The 16703-nt window shown below is 37.7% G+C and overlaps 1 protein-coding gene across 3 annotated transcripts in view; it reads right to left on the bottom strand.

The window, feature by feature from the left end:
* Positions 1 to 16431, bottom strand: part of LOC103479473 (enhancer of polycomb homolog 1-like) — a 37372-nt gene extending 20941 nt beyond the window's left edge. For 2 of the 3 annotated variants that reach the window (XM_008433904.2, XM_017310178.1), the window contains exon 1: positions 8528 to 9038. In XM_008433904.2, the coding sequence (XP_008432126.1) occupies positions 8528 to 8680 (153 nt within the window). In that variant the 5' untranslated portion in view covers positions 8681 to 9038. Of the gene's footprint in view, positions 1 to 8527; positions 9039 to 10210; positions 10299 to 15923 lie in introns of those variants that run through there. The other variant, XM_017310179.1, reaches the window with a different exon arrangement.
* Between the last annotated feature and the right edge of the window lie 272 nt (positions 16432 to 16703).

Below are 16703 nucleotides of genomic sequence, written 5' to 3'. Positions count from 1 at the left end.
TGGCCTGTTTGTTATTTATACGAAATATTGTCATTTTTCTCCTCAAAAGTACCAAAATTTCCACTTAGCTTTATATGTTGGTCTGTCTGATCATGTCACTTATAAATATTAAATGATTGATCATTTGATCAGTTACTCAGTACTTGAGTATCAATTTTTTTTACTCTTAATTACTTGGACAGCTACTTTCCACTTTTACTTGAGTACTAATATGTTGTAGTGCTACTCTTCAGTACAATTTTTGGATACTCTGCCCCCCTCTGACTAACACTAAGGTCGTGCAAAAGCAAACCTGAGGCGAGTCACCAGCTGATAGAGAGTTAACCAACACCAACTCCAACATATTTTCACCTGGAATCTCAAACCTGCAGCTTTCGTCGCATTTATGCAATTACTCAACCAATCTGGCATCAATCTGCTGCTGGCTGAGGTTTGCTTTTTATCAAATATCAACTCAAATCCAGAGTTAAGGCTCAGCAGCACAACACAGCTTTACAGTCATGCAACCGTTTCCCCATCTTCCACTTCTAAAAACATCTCGTCTATTCCGACTTGTTCAGTTGTAAAATTACTGAATTCACCTCGGCCTGTCACGACAAATTGTCTAAGAAGTTATTGCGATAAGCAATAATGTTGAGACCATTTTCAAGCAATGTAATGAAGATTTAACACTGGAACTGGAAGACATTTTAAATATCCAAAATAAATGGACAAAAAAAGGTGTTGGTTGAGACTGAAACACCAGACTGAAGACTTTTGCCATCCAGTTTTTGGTAGGAAGAAATGGAGGAGAGAGAAAAGCAAACAATGCAATTGGAAATTGAGCTTGTTTTAATTTGTCATTGATTTATTGCTCATTGTAAAAGGCCTAAGTTCATGCCAGCTTCAGTTTTACCACTTTCCGCATCGAGAAACAACGCAGAACATCAACTGTACTTTTTTTGTTTGCTCTCAGGATAAAAGCAGAACCAGTTGGTGGAGCGTTTTGATGGATCCGAGTTTCTATTTGGCTTTAATTTGACTAAACCAGTTCACACACACACACAGAGAAGCCTTTCTGAAAGGAAGCAGAGTCTCAGCTGTTAACACGTCTGAGTTTGAAGTTTCAGCACCAACTTCCTACCACAACTTCAACCCTGCTAAAAAGAAAAAGTGGGATTTCGGGAAATATGATGTGAAACATCAGTCATACAGAAACTAACACCACCCATCACTCTGATTAAGGCAACGCTGCTTTAACCCCTTAATGGCCAAATTTATATGCAATTTTACAAAAAAAAAAAATACTTTTGCTTTCTCTGTCAGATATGAAATTAAAGATCATTATTTTGAATATTGCACCCACTATTGGTGTAAATTCAAATAAAACTGAATACTGCAGTACTTAGTTATAATCTTGTACAGCATATAATTACTATAACAGTCAATCTTTATGTTTTTAACACTTTTGGTACTTGGTGTGAATCCGACGTTGCTGCTGCACCTGAATTTCCCCTCTGTGAACCAATAAAAGCCGTTTCCATTTTATACTAAAACCTGTCCTGGTGTCAGTGGAACCAACATATTTATGTTTTCATTTTGCCAGTGTTTCAAATACAGCTAAATACTGAAAAATCCATTCATCATGCTGTATTAGAAGCTTTTATCTCGTGATAAAAACAAATTGCATTAAGATATGTATTTATGTAAATACTGGTGAATAACTCATTTATTTATTTTGTATATTTTTTATAATACTTTGATTCAAATACACAGAATTTACTATTCAACTTGCTTGTATTTGCAAAGCGAAGCAGCAATTTTCTGCTGCAGTTCTTTCAGAGGTTTGGAACGGGCAACCCTCGTTTTGAAATGGGAAGGTTAAAAATGCGTCGGTATTAAATTAGCCATTATGTCGTCCGACTGGAAAAGCCATTTCCTTGGGAGAAATAATTTACTGAACTTTTGCGCCTACTTGCTTGAACTACAAGATGGAGTCAAAAATTAAACTACTTAAATGCTTAAATGTAGCAAAACAAAAACTTTAGAGTAATTTTTAACCAGTGAAATGTGAGAAAAGTGCTTTACAAAGGTCAAAATACAATCAAAAATCTAGAATCGTCCAACAGTATAAATGTGCAATAATTTACAGAAGCTAAACTAGAAGAGAAGCAAGACTTTGGTTTTTGCACAGACTAACCTCAGGGATTTGCATTTTGTTTGACATTTGAGAAAGCATACTTGCATTTTCTATGAATCACATTCAGTCTTACAAAAAGCTGAAGCTTCAGATTGAAAAGAAAAACCAGAAGAAATCAAAAGGTTTTAAAGTGACTGGAGTTTGAGCAATAATCAAAGCTTAGAAGAAGCAACAAAGAGGATTCCTGTTCTACATATTAAATGGACCAATTCTCAGTAAAAACCCTGACAAACGCAGTCTGAAACGCTGCACATGTGTAACATCTGCACCTCACAGCTGGACTGTCCCATCTAAGCTCTCTGGTTTAGTTAAGTGAGTAAAGCCCCATTACTGTGGAGTAAACCCTTCAAGGATTATCGGTTCTGATCCGAGCTCAGTTAATGAGCATGCTCAACCGGCACGCACAGACAAAAACAAACTGACCATTCTGACTCCATCTCTGATTTACCAGCATTTAAAACCCACACTACAAAGAGACGGTGTTTTATATCAGGATACACAGATCAGGATTATTTTATGCTATTTATAATGGAAAAACTGTTGGTCAAGTAGTTTCACATCAGGAAGTAGCAAAGCCTGATAAGCCGGTTTTAATGTCGGCCATTTTTTAAAGCATCATTAACGGACCGATAAGAACGACTCGGCCGATAACCAATGTTTGTTTGCAATTGTGTTTCGAGACGGATGGGCGACCATATGTTTGGCAAAGCAACGGTGCAGTGATGCAACGCAAAATTGGGTGGTGGTCATCGTCAATATTAAAATATCGGCCTAAATTTTCATATGGCAGCATAACGTTACCATATAGAAATGCATAATACATCAAATTATACCGTTTTTAACATCCAGCAACATAAAACCATGTTAAGGGATCCGATCTACACCAAATAGAAGGATTGAAACCAACAGAACGGGAGTACGTTTGTACTGAACTCTACTAGGTGAATCCATGTGCTGCTTGGTGGAACGTTTAATGGGCCAAAGATAATGGCCGTTCTCTGTTCTAGGTGTATGTAACCTTTATGAACAATTTGCTCACAGCCTCCCCTCTGCTACGCTACAGTGAGTCCTGCACACCAGAGCCTGCCATGAATGCTAAGGCTAACTAGCACAGCCACTGATGATGGTGGATTAACAGTTTTCCTGAAACACCAAGCTGCTTAGCAGCATGTACACTAGCATGACTGGCAGCACTTTGCCCCTCTCCTTTGCTCTGGCCATTTCTAAACGGAGCAGCTCATTTCTGCAGATGGCAGTAGGAACCCAGGGAGGAGGCAGCGGAGACACATTTTTTCACAGATCGTCTGTCTCATGACAGTTTTTATAAATATTTTTGCAAAGGTCAAATAGTGATGCTTTAAACGATGTGCTGCTGCGTGACGGCTATGTTCTTCTGCAAATGTGTGACCTTTAGAGTTAAATGTTCAGACGTCTGATTCAACCAAAACCGGATCTCAGCAATAATAATGGTAATAATTTAAAAAAAAAAAAAGGGACTTGAGCATCATGACCTGCGGTGTGAACGTAGCCAAGGTGCATAAAGTACATGCTGCCCGGTGACGCAGAATAGTGGGAATTCAGTTTTAATGCAGCTGATTAGCAGGAAGAAATCTGAGCTTTCAGTGTTTAATCACTGATCACAGTCAAACGAGACAAAAGTAGTTGGTTCCAATCTCTGGGCAATTGGAACAGCTTGCCAAGGTATTTAGCCAGCTGTATGGATTTCCGTCATCTTTGATTCCCACACCAGATTTAGATCCTTAGCAAAGGAAACGCAAAATAAAACTCAGCAAGATTAATGTGGACATCAAAAGGAAAGGGAGGAGGGGAGAGACAAAAACAAAGAGTGAGAAAAACGTGGTTTTTTTCTGCTGTAACATCCACGCTCATGCTATTGCATAACTTTAATATTCCCATCCTAATTCCCTCCAGCCGACACCCAACCCCTCAGCTTCTTCCTCTCCAAACTTCATAAACCCCAACCCGCCGGCAGCCAAACCTCATCAGAAAACGTGTGTGTTTACTTTCCGTCTGTGGGCCGATGATAAACACACCGAGGTGTATTGGCTCGCCAACAGTCCTGCTTTCTCACACGCAGTAGTTCAAATATAGCTCCTAAAACGAGCGCCATCAGTCACCACCAGAAACGCTGAGCAAGCCAACGCCGCCACCCCCTTTTGAGTCTCTTCCACAGCGAGAGTAAACCGCTCCTCAGCGTGGTGGGAGAAAAAAACGCTTGAGCACAGAAACTGTTCAAGGCACTGAGCAGGAATGAAAGCTTTCATTTAAGCTACTGATGAAAGCTGAATGAAAATGGCCGACGGTTTGAATGAACGGCGGATACTTTGGACAGGTGACCCCCAGTGAGGTCATGCAGCGAGGAGCTGGGAGCCGGCCAGCATGTTTCTGTGTTTGGCAGCGAGGCAAACACACCAGACGCCCGTGGGTTTCCCAGCAGGCCTGCAGACACTGACCTCACTCTCAACCTAACGTAAATACAAGACAAAGTGGCTGACCCAAAACAAACAGGCCGCACGTGCTGCTTGCTGGGAACCCAGCGCCGCAGAACAACACGCCGCCTGGAAGCTACAAACGCACACGTGGTTCCTCCGGAACGCCGGCCCAGACAGGGAGAGAGGGGCTTATGGAAACTGACTCAACGATACGCGGACAATAAAAGCTTTCTATTGGCTGAGAAACAGGAAGTGTGCAGACCACTTGACACCAAGTTGGTTGTGAGACACAAGCAACTAGAAGAACCTCAGAAGCAAATAAAAGACTCAGGACGAGCGAGAGACAAACTCAAAATAATAATAAAAGGTTCAAATTAAATGGATTAAGACCAAAATGTTTTGATCCGCCTGGGTTAATTTTAGTATAAGCATCCCTGAATCAGAGGAATAGATCTGTCATGATAAATTTAAGGATGATAAATTGTCCAAGATATTGTGATGAACGATAATATTGTTGTTTGAGACTATTTTCAACTAGTACAACAGTAACGGCATAACGACGCAAGAAAACATTCTCGCACACCACAAACATTTAACACTGGAACATGAAGACATTTTAAATATCCAAAACAAAATAAAAAATAAAATTAATCGTCTCTGTAAATGAAATTGTCCTTCAAAAACAATTTTTAAAAATGGCTTGAGACCAAAGCACCAAACTGAAGACTTCTGTCATTCAATTTTGGTAGAAAGAGAAAAGAAAAACCGATGATGCAAATGGAAACCGAGCTTGTTTTAAATGATCATGTGATTATTGATTTATTACTTAATGCAACAGGGCTACTCAGGACAACCTAAAGACAAACTCAGTAAAACAAAAAAAGTAAATAAAACTGCTTAGATATGCCAGGGTTAATTCTACGTTAAACATTTAGGTGAATCAGACCAAGGAATAATGCTTAAAAAATAGAACCACAAGCTCAAATGAACCCATTTATTTAACCAAAAATACCAACTCATCTTGATTGGGAAGAAAACAGCACTTCCATTTTTCTGGTTCCAGGGTTTTAATGCATCTTTTTCTCCCAGATTTGTCAATTTCCAACCAATTTTGTTTTATTTGAACACCAAATATCAATATAAAGTTACACAGATAACCATCAGGTGATGAAGATCTGTAAATACTTAAGCTGCAAACAGCAGGACAAAATGGTGACGATTGTAAGCAAATAAAACGAAGAAAGTCCAACATTTTCAACTTCAACTGAGAAAGTTTTTTTATTTGTAATAACTGCACAATGTTTTCCGTTACAGTCTTGAACAGTATATTATTATTACTACTACTACTATTGTTGCAATATCGTTTTTACAACCAAGAACTTGTTTTTTTGTCAGCCTTTACACCTGATGCTGCCGTTACACCTGAATTTCCCCTTTGGCTGCTGCTATTCCGTTAACTGGGAATCTTTTCAATAGAGATGGAGAAAAAAAAAAACAAGATATCAAGCCCAGGACTAAAAAAAAATATATATAAATATTAATCTTATTCAGATTTGAAAAACATCCAGACTTTTTAAGACTTTGAAAAACTTCAACATACAACAAATAGTCTGTAGTTTGCTCAGATTTACACATTTGCCCAACTATTTTTATTAAGTTTTTAGATATTTCGGGACAAGTCATTTTATTTGTTTTGTCAGATTTTGTTTTCTCAATGTTCCAATCATCATGAACCAAAACAAAGTATTAAAACTGATTTGAGGCATCTGAACAGATTCAATCCAGCTAATATTTCTAATTTTCATTATTTTAAATCACTGCCAGGTGACTTTCCCACCTATAATTTTGTAGCTACAGTTGTTTAGATGATTGTGATGTTTTGTTTATATAGTAATAATAATAAAACTCACATCTCTCAGAAATTACCTGTACGTTGTTAAGTGTTAGCATTACACACATTTCCACTGATTGTGGTTCTGATGCCGACTGATAAAATAACCGATTAGGACAGCAGTCTGACTGTAGATGTTCACTTTAACCACGCTATACAAGTATAAAGGCAAGTGTAAGAAATTAATTTAGTTGAATCAGGAGCAATAATCTCTCATATTACAAGTTAACTGGTTCAAAGAGAAATTAAAAACAACAAGGTCTTCAGAAAACTACAAATAATGTAACCCATGTCTAATTTGAGCCCTGTTGTGGCCACTTACTGCAATAATTCATTAAAAATTAGGGTCATATTATTATATTCTTTGAAAATTATCTCAAAATGACATTTTTTATAGCAATAATTTCTGGGACAATCGTCCAGCGAAATTTGTTATTGTGAGAAGCAATATTCTGATGATAAATTATTTACTAGAAGGAAATGAATCAGCATAAGATAAATTAAAATAAATCAAATGAAAGCAACTACAATTACCATGTTTACGTTCCAAAATAAGACTGAATGAAACTGCTGCTTTGCTTTCACTAGCGAATATTGTAATAGTCGTATTATTTTTTTAAATTTACATTTGTAAGGTTCTGACGGCAAGCAATAACGGATTTGTAGCGAAAAGGAAAAAAAATCTTTACATGATTGTCATTACAGTACAAGAGTAAATATTGGGAAGAAAATCTAAAAAACCCAATTAAAAATCTAAAAATGTCAAACTGAAAAAAGTATACATTTCTGTCTGAGCAAATTGAATAGGGAAATAAGGTGGAAACTCAAAAATCAATTTTTTCCTCCAGGTGCATCCCATCCAAAACAAATATCCAGGTCAACCTGATTCAAAGCACATTCTTAATAAAATCTGACACAGAAATTAATAAGCTGCTCCCAAATTATTATGATAGTAGATTTGTTACACAACCAGATGTTCCAGCAGAAAAGCACAGAGTTTTGTAAATGCCAGGTACTCTCCCTACACACTGTCCTGATGTCCTCCGGAGGGCCACATGCGGTGCCATTTGGCACACTGAACCCCTAACACCAAACACAGGCTCCAAAGGAGAAAAAGCATGCACTACACTGAAATAAGTGTATGATGCAGCCCAATTTGCTCAGCATTTTAAGGAAAAGTGTGGCAAAGTAGAGAAATGTCCTGAATAAAAATATTTAAGAAAAACGCACATCATCCACACAAAAATGATTCCAAAACATTTTCCCAACTAAATACAAAAGCACCGCTTCCCAGTAAAACCAGCTTGTCCTCCCAGTGACCTGTAGTGCAAACACATTGAGGAGAAATCCTCAATGAGATTGAATGAGATACACGTATCTGACAGCTGCACATGCTTGGCAATAACTCCTAATGCATTTACCGTTCAAACAAGAGCTCAAACATCTCACAGGAAGCAAAAACAACATGGACGTCACCAACAAGACCTAGCAATTCTGATCAAAACATTCCAGCTCAGTAATGCTAACCTGCATTCTACTAAAATAAGAAAATAAACAATTCTGATCTCAACCGTCGTCTTTTGCCAACACACGGCAGCATTGTTGACATTTCTGCAAACTGATCTGAGAGCAGCAGCGCCACCTTGCCTCAGCGTTCTGCTACTACGCCAACACAAGGGCCCCCTTCCTCACGCAAGACACAAAATGTCGGCATTGCTCAAGTCACATGACTCCCTTTGTACTCAGAAACCCATCTCTTGCATAAATAAACCGGTAAAACCCGGCAAATTTATCAAATACAGACTCCTTGTGTTTTAATTTGCCCAAAACATCCGTCAATGTCCAACGAACAAGCCGTTAACTGCCCCAAACCGTCGTGTTTCTCCTGAGAAAATTGGCGGCCATTTTGTGAAAGCTTGCGCAGGAAAAAAAGAGGGGCGCCTCTGATCGCTTAAAAATAAAACAAAGCTCAAAACTTCACATTTTCAAACCGTTAAACATTACCGATTCCTCTTCTTTCTCCATCCCCGTCGGCATCTGCGGCACAGCCCGGTTAATGGATGCATATTCGTGTAGGTCGGGTAAATCCTCACAACGGAAGACGGGTAGTGGCTTGGAAGCGTCCAGCGCCCGTGCCCGAAACGACAATTTACTCATTTTTTCACAATTCCAGATGCAATATAAATCTATCCGATCTCCTAATGTTCACAACGGCACCGAGTGGAGCTTTCATTGATGTTTCTGTGCGGTTAGTCTCTAACGTTCGGAAGGTTCTAGCTTGTATTTAGGGCGTCGCCAGCGGAGCTGGGGGAAGGCCCGGATCTCGGTCGCTCTCTCTCGGACTGTTATTTTCCGACGCTCCGCTCCCTATCGGTGGTTCAGTGCGCCATGGACAACATGGCGGACATTTAAAAACTCTTTTGCTCTGTTTCGCTCGGAGCGGTCCAACCCCCAGTTCGTGGACCGACCATTCCCACACGGTCCCGAGCGCTTGCGCGTTGCCGGGGTTGGGGGAAGGGGGTATTTGTTGCAAAGCAACTCCGCTCCACACATCCACATCAATTATTGAAATAAACATTAGACATGGCCGAAATACGTAGTAGGACACGGAGTAATTAAAATAAATAAAAAACGATTCAATTTATTCCCCAAAAAATAGGATAAAACGCTTGAAAAATATTATATATATTTCTAAATGAAACTTTCAGGTCACAAAAAAACAGCGGAAAATATAAAATATAAAAAGCGTAAAATAAAACAAAAATTATGTAATAAAGACATACCCAAGACGGAAGAGACGTAAATATACAAAAGTTGAAACATTTTATATTTAAATAAAGTAAATGCATGGTCAAAATGTAAAAAAAAAACTAAATATAGATTAAAGTCGTAAATAAACAGAGTAAAACCCACAAACCACAAAAACTACTGATATACGCATTTATGACCAAAACATGTAAATAAAATACCAGGTTTAAAAAATGGCACAACTGACTGAATATCCCAAACCAATCCAACTTGTATGAAAAATAAATAATTAAAAAAGGAAAAACAACACAGTTGTGCAAGTGATCTTTTAAATATTATAAAGACTAGTTTAGGTTTCTGCATCATTTCTAGAAATAATTCCCCTTTGTTTTGCACTTTTATTCTCAATTTCTTACATTTAGATATATTAATTCCTCCCATCAATAAACTGTTAAAATAATTTATACATGATAAAACTAGTCATAATGCTTACTATTTTATGCAATCCATGTTTAAAAGTTATGCAATGTAGTAATTTTGAGCAAAACCAAGTCAACTCCACCTAGAAAATAAGGCTGTTTGTTGCTTTTTTTATTTTATTTGGTGTGAAAACAAGAAAAACATGACCAACTCCCACTCCACCATTGAACACTAAGGATGCAGTCGTTGCTGGATGAGCAGGAAAAACTGTTCAGATCCACTGAACCTCATCAGCACTGATGCCACAACTAACTGGCACATAAAAAAGATGTTTACTCCAGGTGAAATGAGTCACAGCGAGCACAATGCTGCCTCCATCTGGAAGGACAGGGACAAGCATGTGCACAAAAACATGGACCAAGTTTTTAGAGTATTTGCTTTGAAAAAGATGCCCCACTTCATTTGGTAATATTCCTAAAATTCACAGGATAATATTACATTTCCACTGAAGCGTCTTACCTGTTGATGCTGTGATCATCCTGGGTCCAGGCAGAGAATAAAGGTTTTTAATTTTCATTCTTAAACCCATAACTTCCACAAAGATGCCCTGGAAACAAACAGAAGAACTGAAATTTTAAAATCTGTAAGCAAATAAAAGAAAAACCAGGACAAAACTGATAAAGAAAAGTAGGTTTAGCAGAAGCTTGCTCATGTAAGGCAGAAGATAAGACGGCTCTTTGCACCAGCTGATGGTGATTGTTGGGCTTGTGCAAACACACCTGGTGCTGCTCAGGTGTAGAACCAAAATTCTGCAGAATATGGATACTTTTCACCCGATTAATTGATTAAGCAGAATAGTTAATAGATTAATCAATTATTAAAATAATCATTAGCTGCAGCCGTACATAGCTTGTCAGCAAATTATTAATTCAATTGTAAATGAAACCAGTAGGAGTTTGATGCTTTTTATTCAAACCTGCTGCATGATGCAAAAATATTCACACCTGTTATAAGACAAAGTTTCTTAAAGTTCTTCCACGTCTGCAGAAGTTTCTCAGCTGGAAAACACATTTCTAACCCAGAAAGTGAGACAGCTGCTTCTCTTTTCCCAGCACGTCTGAAGTTTTAAATGTTTGCCAGAAAACATGAGAAATTAAATGAATAGCAGAGACGAATCTCTCAACAAAACACCAGATGCATCGCATAGACCACATATTGCAAATCAGCCTGTCAGTGTCTTTGGAAATGTCCTTTAAAAAGAAAAGGTTTATTAATCGTTACTAATTTAATCCAGATTAGAGCTGGATGATATGGCTGAAAAACCTATAAAACAAGCGTTTCATACCAGTCAATATTGATTGCTATAGACCAGATTTTAGTTTTAAATTTCTGAGATACAACCAGACGGGTGGTGTGATTTTTCTTTTTTTGTCCAGTTTTTTTATTTTTATTTTTAGGCAGTAATGAGACATGGTGGCAAAACCTGAAACTGCTGCTGCGCAAGTTACTCAACAGGTTGTTACTAGGTAACCACAGAATGATCGAGTTGCTAGGTAACCACAGAATGAGTGAGTAAATTGATTCCACCAAGCTAGCTTAGCTAGCCGTTAAGAGGTTGAGCAGATAGTCTTTCCTCTGCCTACATCTCCCAGAATGCTGTGCGGCTCAGAATCAACATTCAGTGAATATTCTATATATTGAATATTTTCAGATGTATTATCTGCTCTATTGATATTGATCCCATGACTACCGCTATTGATTTAATGTCCAGCCATAATCCAAATTGAGTAGTCTTCAAATGAAATCAAATTAATCTAAGAACAACTGCCTTTGGCCACATAACAAATTACAACAATAATTCAAACATTAAAAAAATAAACACATTATGAGGCTAAAAAATAAAAACCATAATTGGGGATCCCAACAAATTCACCTCTCATACTGTATTAATGTTGCGTTCCTGTGTTCGGAACTGGGAAATCTTGACATTCCAGTTGGAAAAATCAACTTTAAGTGGACTTTCCACTGGGAAAGTGGGAGCAACTTGGCTTTACGTTTCAATATGGCCGCCCCTTAAATTAACAGTAGAAAGATGAGGTGAAAACATGTTTATTTTACAACATAAACATGTAAGGATGTTTTTAAATCAATGTTGCGCCGGCAGCTATGAACTGAAAAAATTAAAAGCAGTGTTTGTTTATGGAAAGTAAAGCTTAAAATGATTCTAAGAACATCATTTTAAGTTTGCACATTAACAACGTTTATGTGCATCGCAATGTTGAAATTCAAACTCCTTAACTAGAAAGCTCATATGAAGGTCAATATGAATGTCGTCCTTCTAGGATTTTTGCTGTGGCTTTTTCTTCAACAACCTGACAGCTAACTGCTGCATTCAAAATGAAGCCTGGATGACTTACAGCTTCCATCAGTTTCTAAGTGACCAGCATGAGGAATAATGGGTGCAATTTGGAGGTGTGCACGCTTCTTTTCAGATCAGAGGCCAACACATATTTCAGTCTACAGGAGGCTTGGTTTGTGGCGGGATATAAACAGGCAGATGCATCACAGCATTGGCAACTTCTGACTTTTAAAATACATTTTAGAATTCTTTTAATTAATTTGTTTGTTTTTTTACAATTTGCTAATGGAAACATGGCAATTTTTCAAAAAAATCTTGTTTTTCATCAAATAATTTTGGCACTAGGATGAGGTTGTTGGTTTATTTTTGTAAAACTGCATCGGAAACATTTTCTCATCACGAGTCACATGATCAACAACCAGATGTGATTACTGGCAAAAACCATGAAGAAGAAGAGGACAGGAAGTAGTCAAAGGATGATGGCACAGCATGTTTTTTTAATAACTTATCGTGTGAACAAATTTACTGACGTCTGATTTAAAATCAGAATTGCAAAACTGTGTTTTTTCAACATTAGCAGAATATTGACAAAGTTTTTCAATTGCAATGGAAACGCAACTACTGTTAATTTGAAAAGCAATCTTGAAATTCACCATTTGGTTTGTTTTGCACGTAAGCCTTAGTAATTCATATTATTTATTCTTTATATTAACCTCATTTTAGGTTGAATTGTATCTTAATGGAAGCTGATGAGATTTGTTTCACACGTAGGTATCGGCCGCTTGGCGAACTCCCCAAATTAATACAGTACATAACTTTTATTTTTAATTTTTTTTTCCATTTTTTACATATTTGTTAAAATTGTCAATATGTTGTGACAGTTTATTATTAGACAGATAATCTGTAAACATACAAGTGTGATTGACAGCGCTAAGACCCGCCTCTTGGCTGTGATTGGTTGTTTCTAGTTAGCGCTGGAAGAAAGGTCATCTGTCTCATACCATACTGTCACGACATAGTGGCAGTTTCGATAAATATGTAAAAGAATATTTATCAATTCTGAGCATCCTCTTCATGAAACTGTCAGATAAACGAAGTGTCTTAAGTCAGAGGCTTCTTCAATCTGCTGTAATACAGACTGCTAGAGGAGATCCTTTCTGCCCACAGCCATCAGCTTCTACAACTCTTTGAATTTATTACAAAATATTCAGTTAAATTTCTTCAGTTTTAAACGGTTAAAGTTAGTCAGTTTAGCTGAATGAGAGAACTGTTCCAAATAAATTTATCCTAAATTTCACCAAAGGTTGTATGTTATTCACAATATTTCAGCTAAACCTGTTGCAATAAGCAATAAAACAATTAACTGCATGATAAATTAAAATAAATGCAGTCATTTCCAGTTGCATAATTTATTGTTTTTCTTCTTTGTCTCTTTCTGCCAAAAACTGGGTAACAAAAGTCTCCAGTCTGACTAGAACCTTTTTTAAAGGGTAATTTTGTTTACAGACTTCATAATTAATTTTATTTCTGTTTTGCTTATTTATTTTGAATATTTAAAATGTGTTCCAGCTCCTGCGCTAAATTAGAATTTAAAGTTCATTGATCTTTGAGAATGTGTTCTTACCATTATTATTAGTAATGGTAAGAACACCGATCATAATCGGCCGATTTCTGTGAAAAAGTGTAAGATCGGTGATCGGCGATCACGGTCTCTTGTTGCCGATCACGCAAACCGATCACCTGCATCTCATTTCTCAGCCTGCCTGTGCAGCTGGTCTCCTCTTTCCTTCACTCTGCGCAAACGTGCAGCAACAAATCCTAAGCGATGTGGAACTATAACGCACTGAGTGACTGGGGAAGTTTGAATTTAAAGTTAACTTTAAATTAGAATATAATTGTGCTTGCGGAAAATTGAAGCACGTGGGGAGAAGCAGGTCAAAATGCATCAACACGATGAATCTAATATGGCATAAAAACAATGATATACTTGACGGAGTTTGGCTACATCGAGTCTCACTGCAGTAAAAATAGATCAGATAGCAGGTAAAGCTGCGCACAGCTACAAACACTCACCCGGATTAGCATGACGGTCAGAAAGCTAAACAAATAACCCGCAAAATTATTTTAGTTTTTGAGCTGCGATGTAAGACGCTGGTTCTGCTCTCGCTGTTGAACCGCTGCTACGCTACAGGTAGTAATATTTGACAGACGGAGCGCCGCTTCTGCTCCACCTGGTAGTGACTCTCACACCAAACCTCTGCTTAAAGCTGCAGCATCTAACCTAAAAAAATTAATTTTACATACGTATTAAAACTTTCGCTGTCCTAACATGAGACAGATAATCTCTGAAAAAATAATCTATCTCCTCCCTGCTCTGCATAATTACTCAGCTCAGTCAGAAACAGCCAATCAGAGCTAGCAGTAATCAGCTAGCCGCCATGCTAWCAGGAAGTTTTGATTCAGTAACTCTGGATTGTTTATTGTAATGGATCCTGTATTTGTCTTTGAATGTTAAGTTTTATACTTGAATTTTTTTGGCAATGTTGAGAGGTTTTATTTTGACTTTTTACATTATTTAGCCTCTTCAGAGCCTCCATATGTTATCAGTCTGGTAAAGATAGTATTACTGATAGCAGTACAATTTGCAGAATGCCTGTTTTGTTTAGTTTTCTTCTTGTAAAAAGTTATTAAAAACAAGTTTTTGTCTAAATTACATAAATTACATCATGTGGAAAATCCTTTTTCCACATAATGTAACCGGTAGGGGCTTACGATTAAAAAAAATAATAATTATGTGATCGGTATCGGTGATCGGCCCTCATGGGTGATCGGTATCGGCAGGAAAAAAACCTGATCGGCACATCTCTAATTATTATTATTATATTACTTTAAATGCCCTGAAAACAACAATATTATTGTTCATCGCAAAAACATCTGGGACAATTTATCATCCAGCAAAATCTGTTATCATGACGGGCCTAATTTCAGCTCTTAAAATGTTTTACCCGTCTCAATTCTCATGTGATTTTGATGCCATCAGATGTTTTAAATGAAACACTATATAAACATTTGAAATGATTATGATTGAAGACATTATTTTGAGTGAAAACTGAGCTTGCACGCTCCCAGCTGACAAACACAAGTGCAACGTGGGTGGAGTTTGTCCCACAATAGGGAAAGAGTTCAGATAATCACAGGAAAGAGCTGGAAAACTCAGCTTTCCAGCTCTCTTAAATGAGCAGATGTTTTCAGTTCTGGTCGGTTTTTGGCTTTTGTTGTTTTGTTTAAATCAACGGTGACATTTAAAGATGCAGATGTGAAGCCAGGTTGATCCTCCACCTGTTTTCAAGGAGATGGGGTTAGAGTTGGTTAGATAATATTTGCAGTGAATGATCCAGGCCGAGCAGTTCCAGGGCAGACCACAGGGACAGCCTGGCACTGTTCAGTCACACACCCAAAGCTGCATATGATCCAGCAGAAAAATGTTCCAGATTATCCTGCCATCAGCATGAAAGCTCCTCAAAAGAAGATGGTGTAATAAAAAAAAAATCAGACATCCTTTAACTGTCTCGTTCAGCTAAGGTTTACTCATGAAAAACCTAACAAATCAAATTATATTCGGATATATATTATTATTTAAATATGTATTTATACATTTTTAAAATATCTGGATCCATCTTTTGGGGGTTTGGTGGTTTTAGGGGCCGAAAAACTGAGTAGGAACTTGTGGTTTTGCTGTTGAATTGCATCCAGCTGACCAGCCAGGAATTTGATTGCGTGTATGAAATCATCTGATGCCAGAAAACACACTAATCACGACGGGCCTCTTTATTTTGGCCATCAGAGTTAAAAACATGGCAGGAAAATACTCACCGAGTGGATCTGTGTGGAAACGTGGAAGCCTTCGGGACAGATGGGGAACATTTCTGCAAGTTTAACCAGAAGAAGAAGAAAAACCCGAGAGAGAGAGAGACGACAGAGAACACGACGCAGCGAGCCACAGAGGGAGTTAACATCAACGTTAGCCTCCGCTGGTTCTACTTAGTTTCACGAACAGAACCAGCCGGTGAGAAGCAGCCGGTTCCCGTTCAACATCCGGGCCGTCAAACGGCGTCTTTCAGTCGGTAAAAGTCCGTATTTTCCTTCCGTTGGTCGAAACTAGAGAGCTGGAAAGCAAAGTGCTACTGTTGGGGGTTAACAACTTTGCTGTGAAACACGCCATCTGATTGGCTAGCCGAGGCCACCAATCACCTGTAGAGAGGCTCCACAGGGGCTGAAACGAAACGTGATTGGCTGTCGCAGACACGATACTAGAGATTTCGTTCCCCGAACGAACGAAATAGAATGGAGATCCGGAACGCACGAGAACGTCGCCGCCATATTGCGAGGGGCATTTTTTCTGAAAGGTTCTTTATGAAGGTAAAGATAATGCTGTTTGAACTAAAATATTTTAACAAATCACATTTTGCTGTCATTATGTATATTTTTTTATTAATCATAATAAATTAAGAATAATTGACAAATAGTTCTTTAAATATGACAGGTTATTTTTGGACAAATTTATTTATATTATTTTTTTAATACCATACTTTTTATTTTTACTGTTTTATGAAGTGTCACTGCTTTTACTTTAGTAAAAAGTCTACATACTCT

This window comes from Poecilia reticulata, linkage group LG17 (genome assembly GCF_000633615.1).
Source record: "Poecilia reticulata strain Guanapo linkage group LG17, Guppy_female_1.0+MT, whole genome shotgun sequence".
Classification (NCBI taxonomy): domain Eukaryota; kingdom Metazoa; phylum Chordata; class Actinopteri; order Cyprinodontiformes; family Poeciliidae; genus Poecilia; species Poecilia reticulata.
Note: the sequence above shows the minus strand (reverse complement) of the source record. Positions and strands in the feature narration are given on the sequence as shown.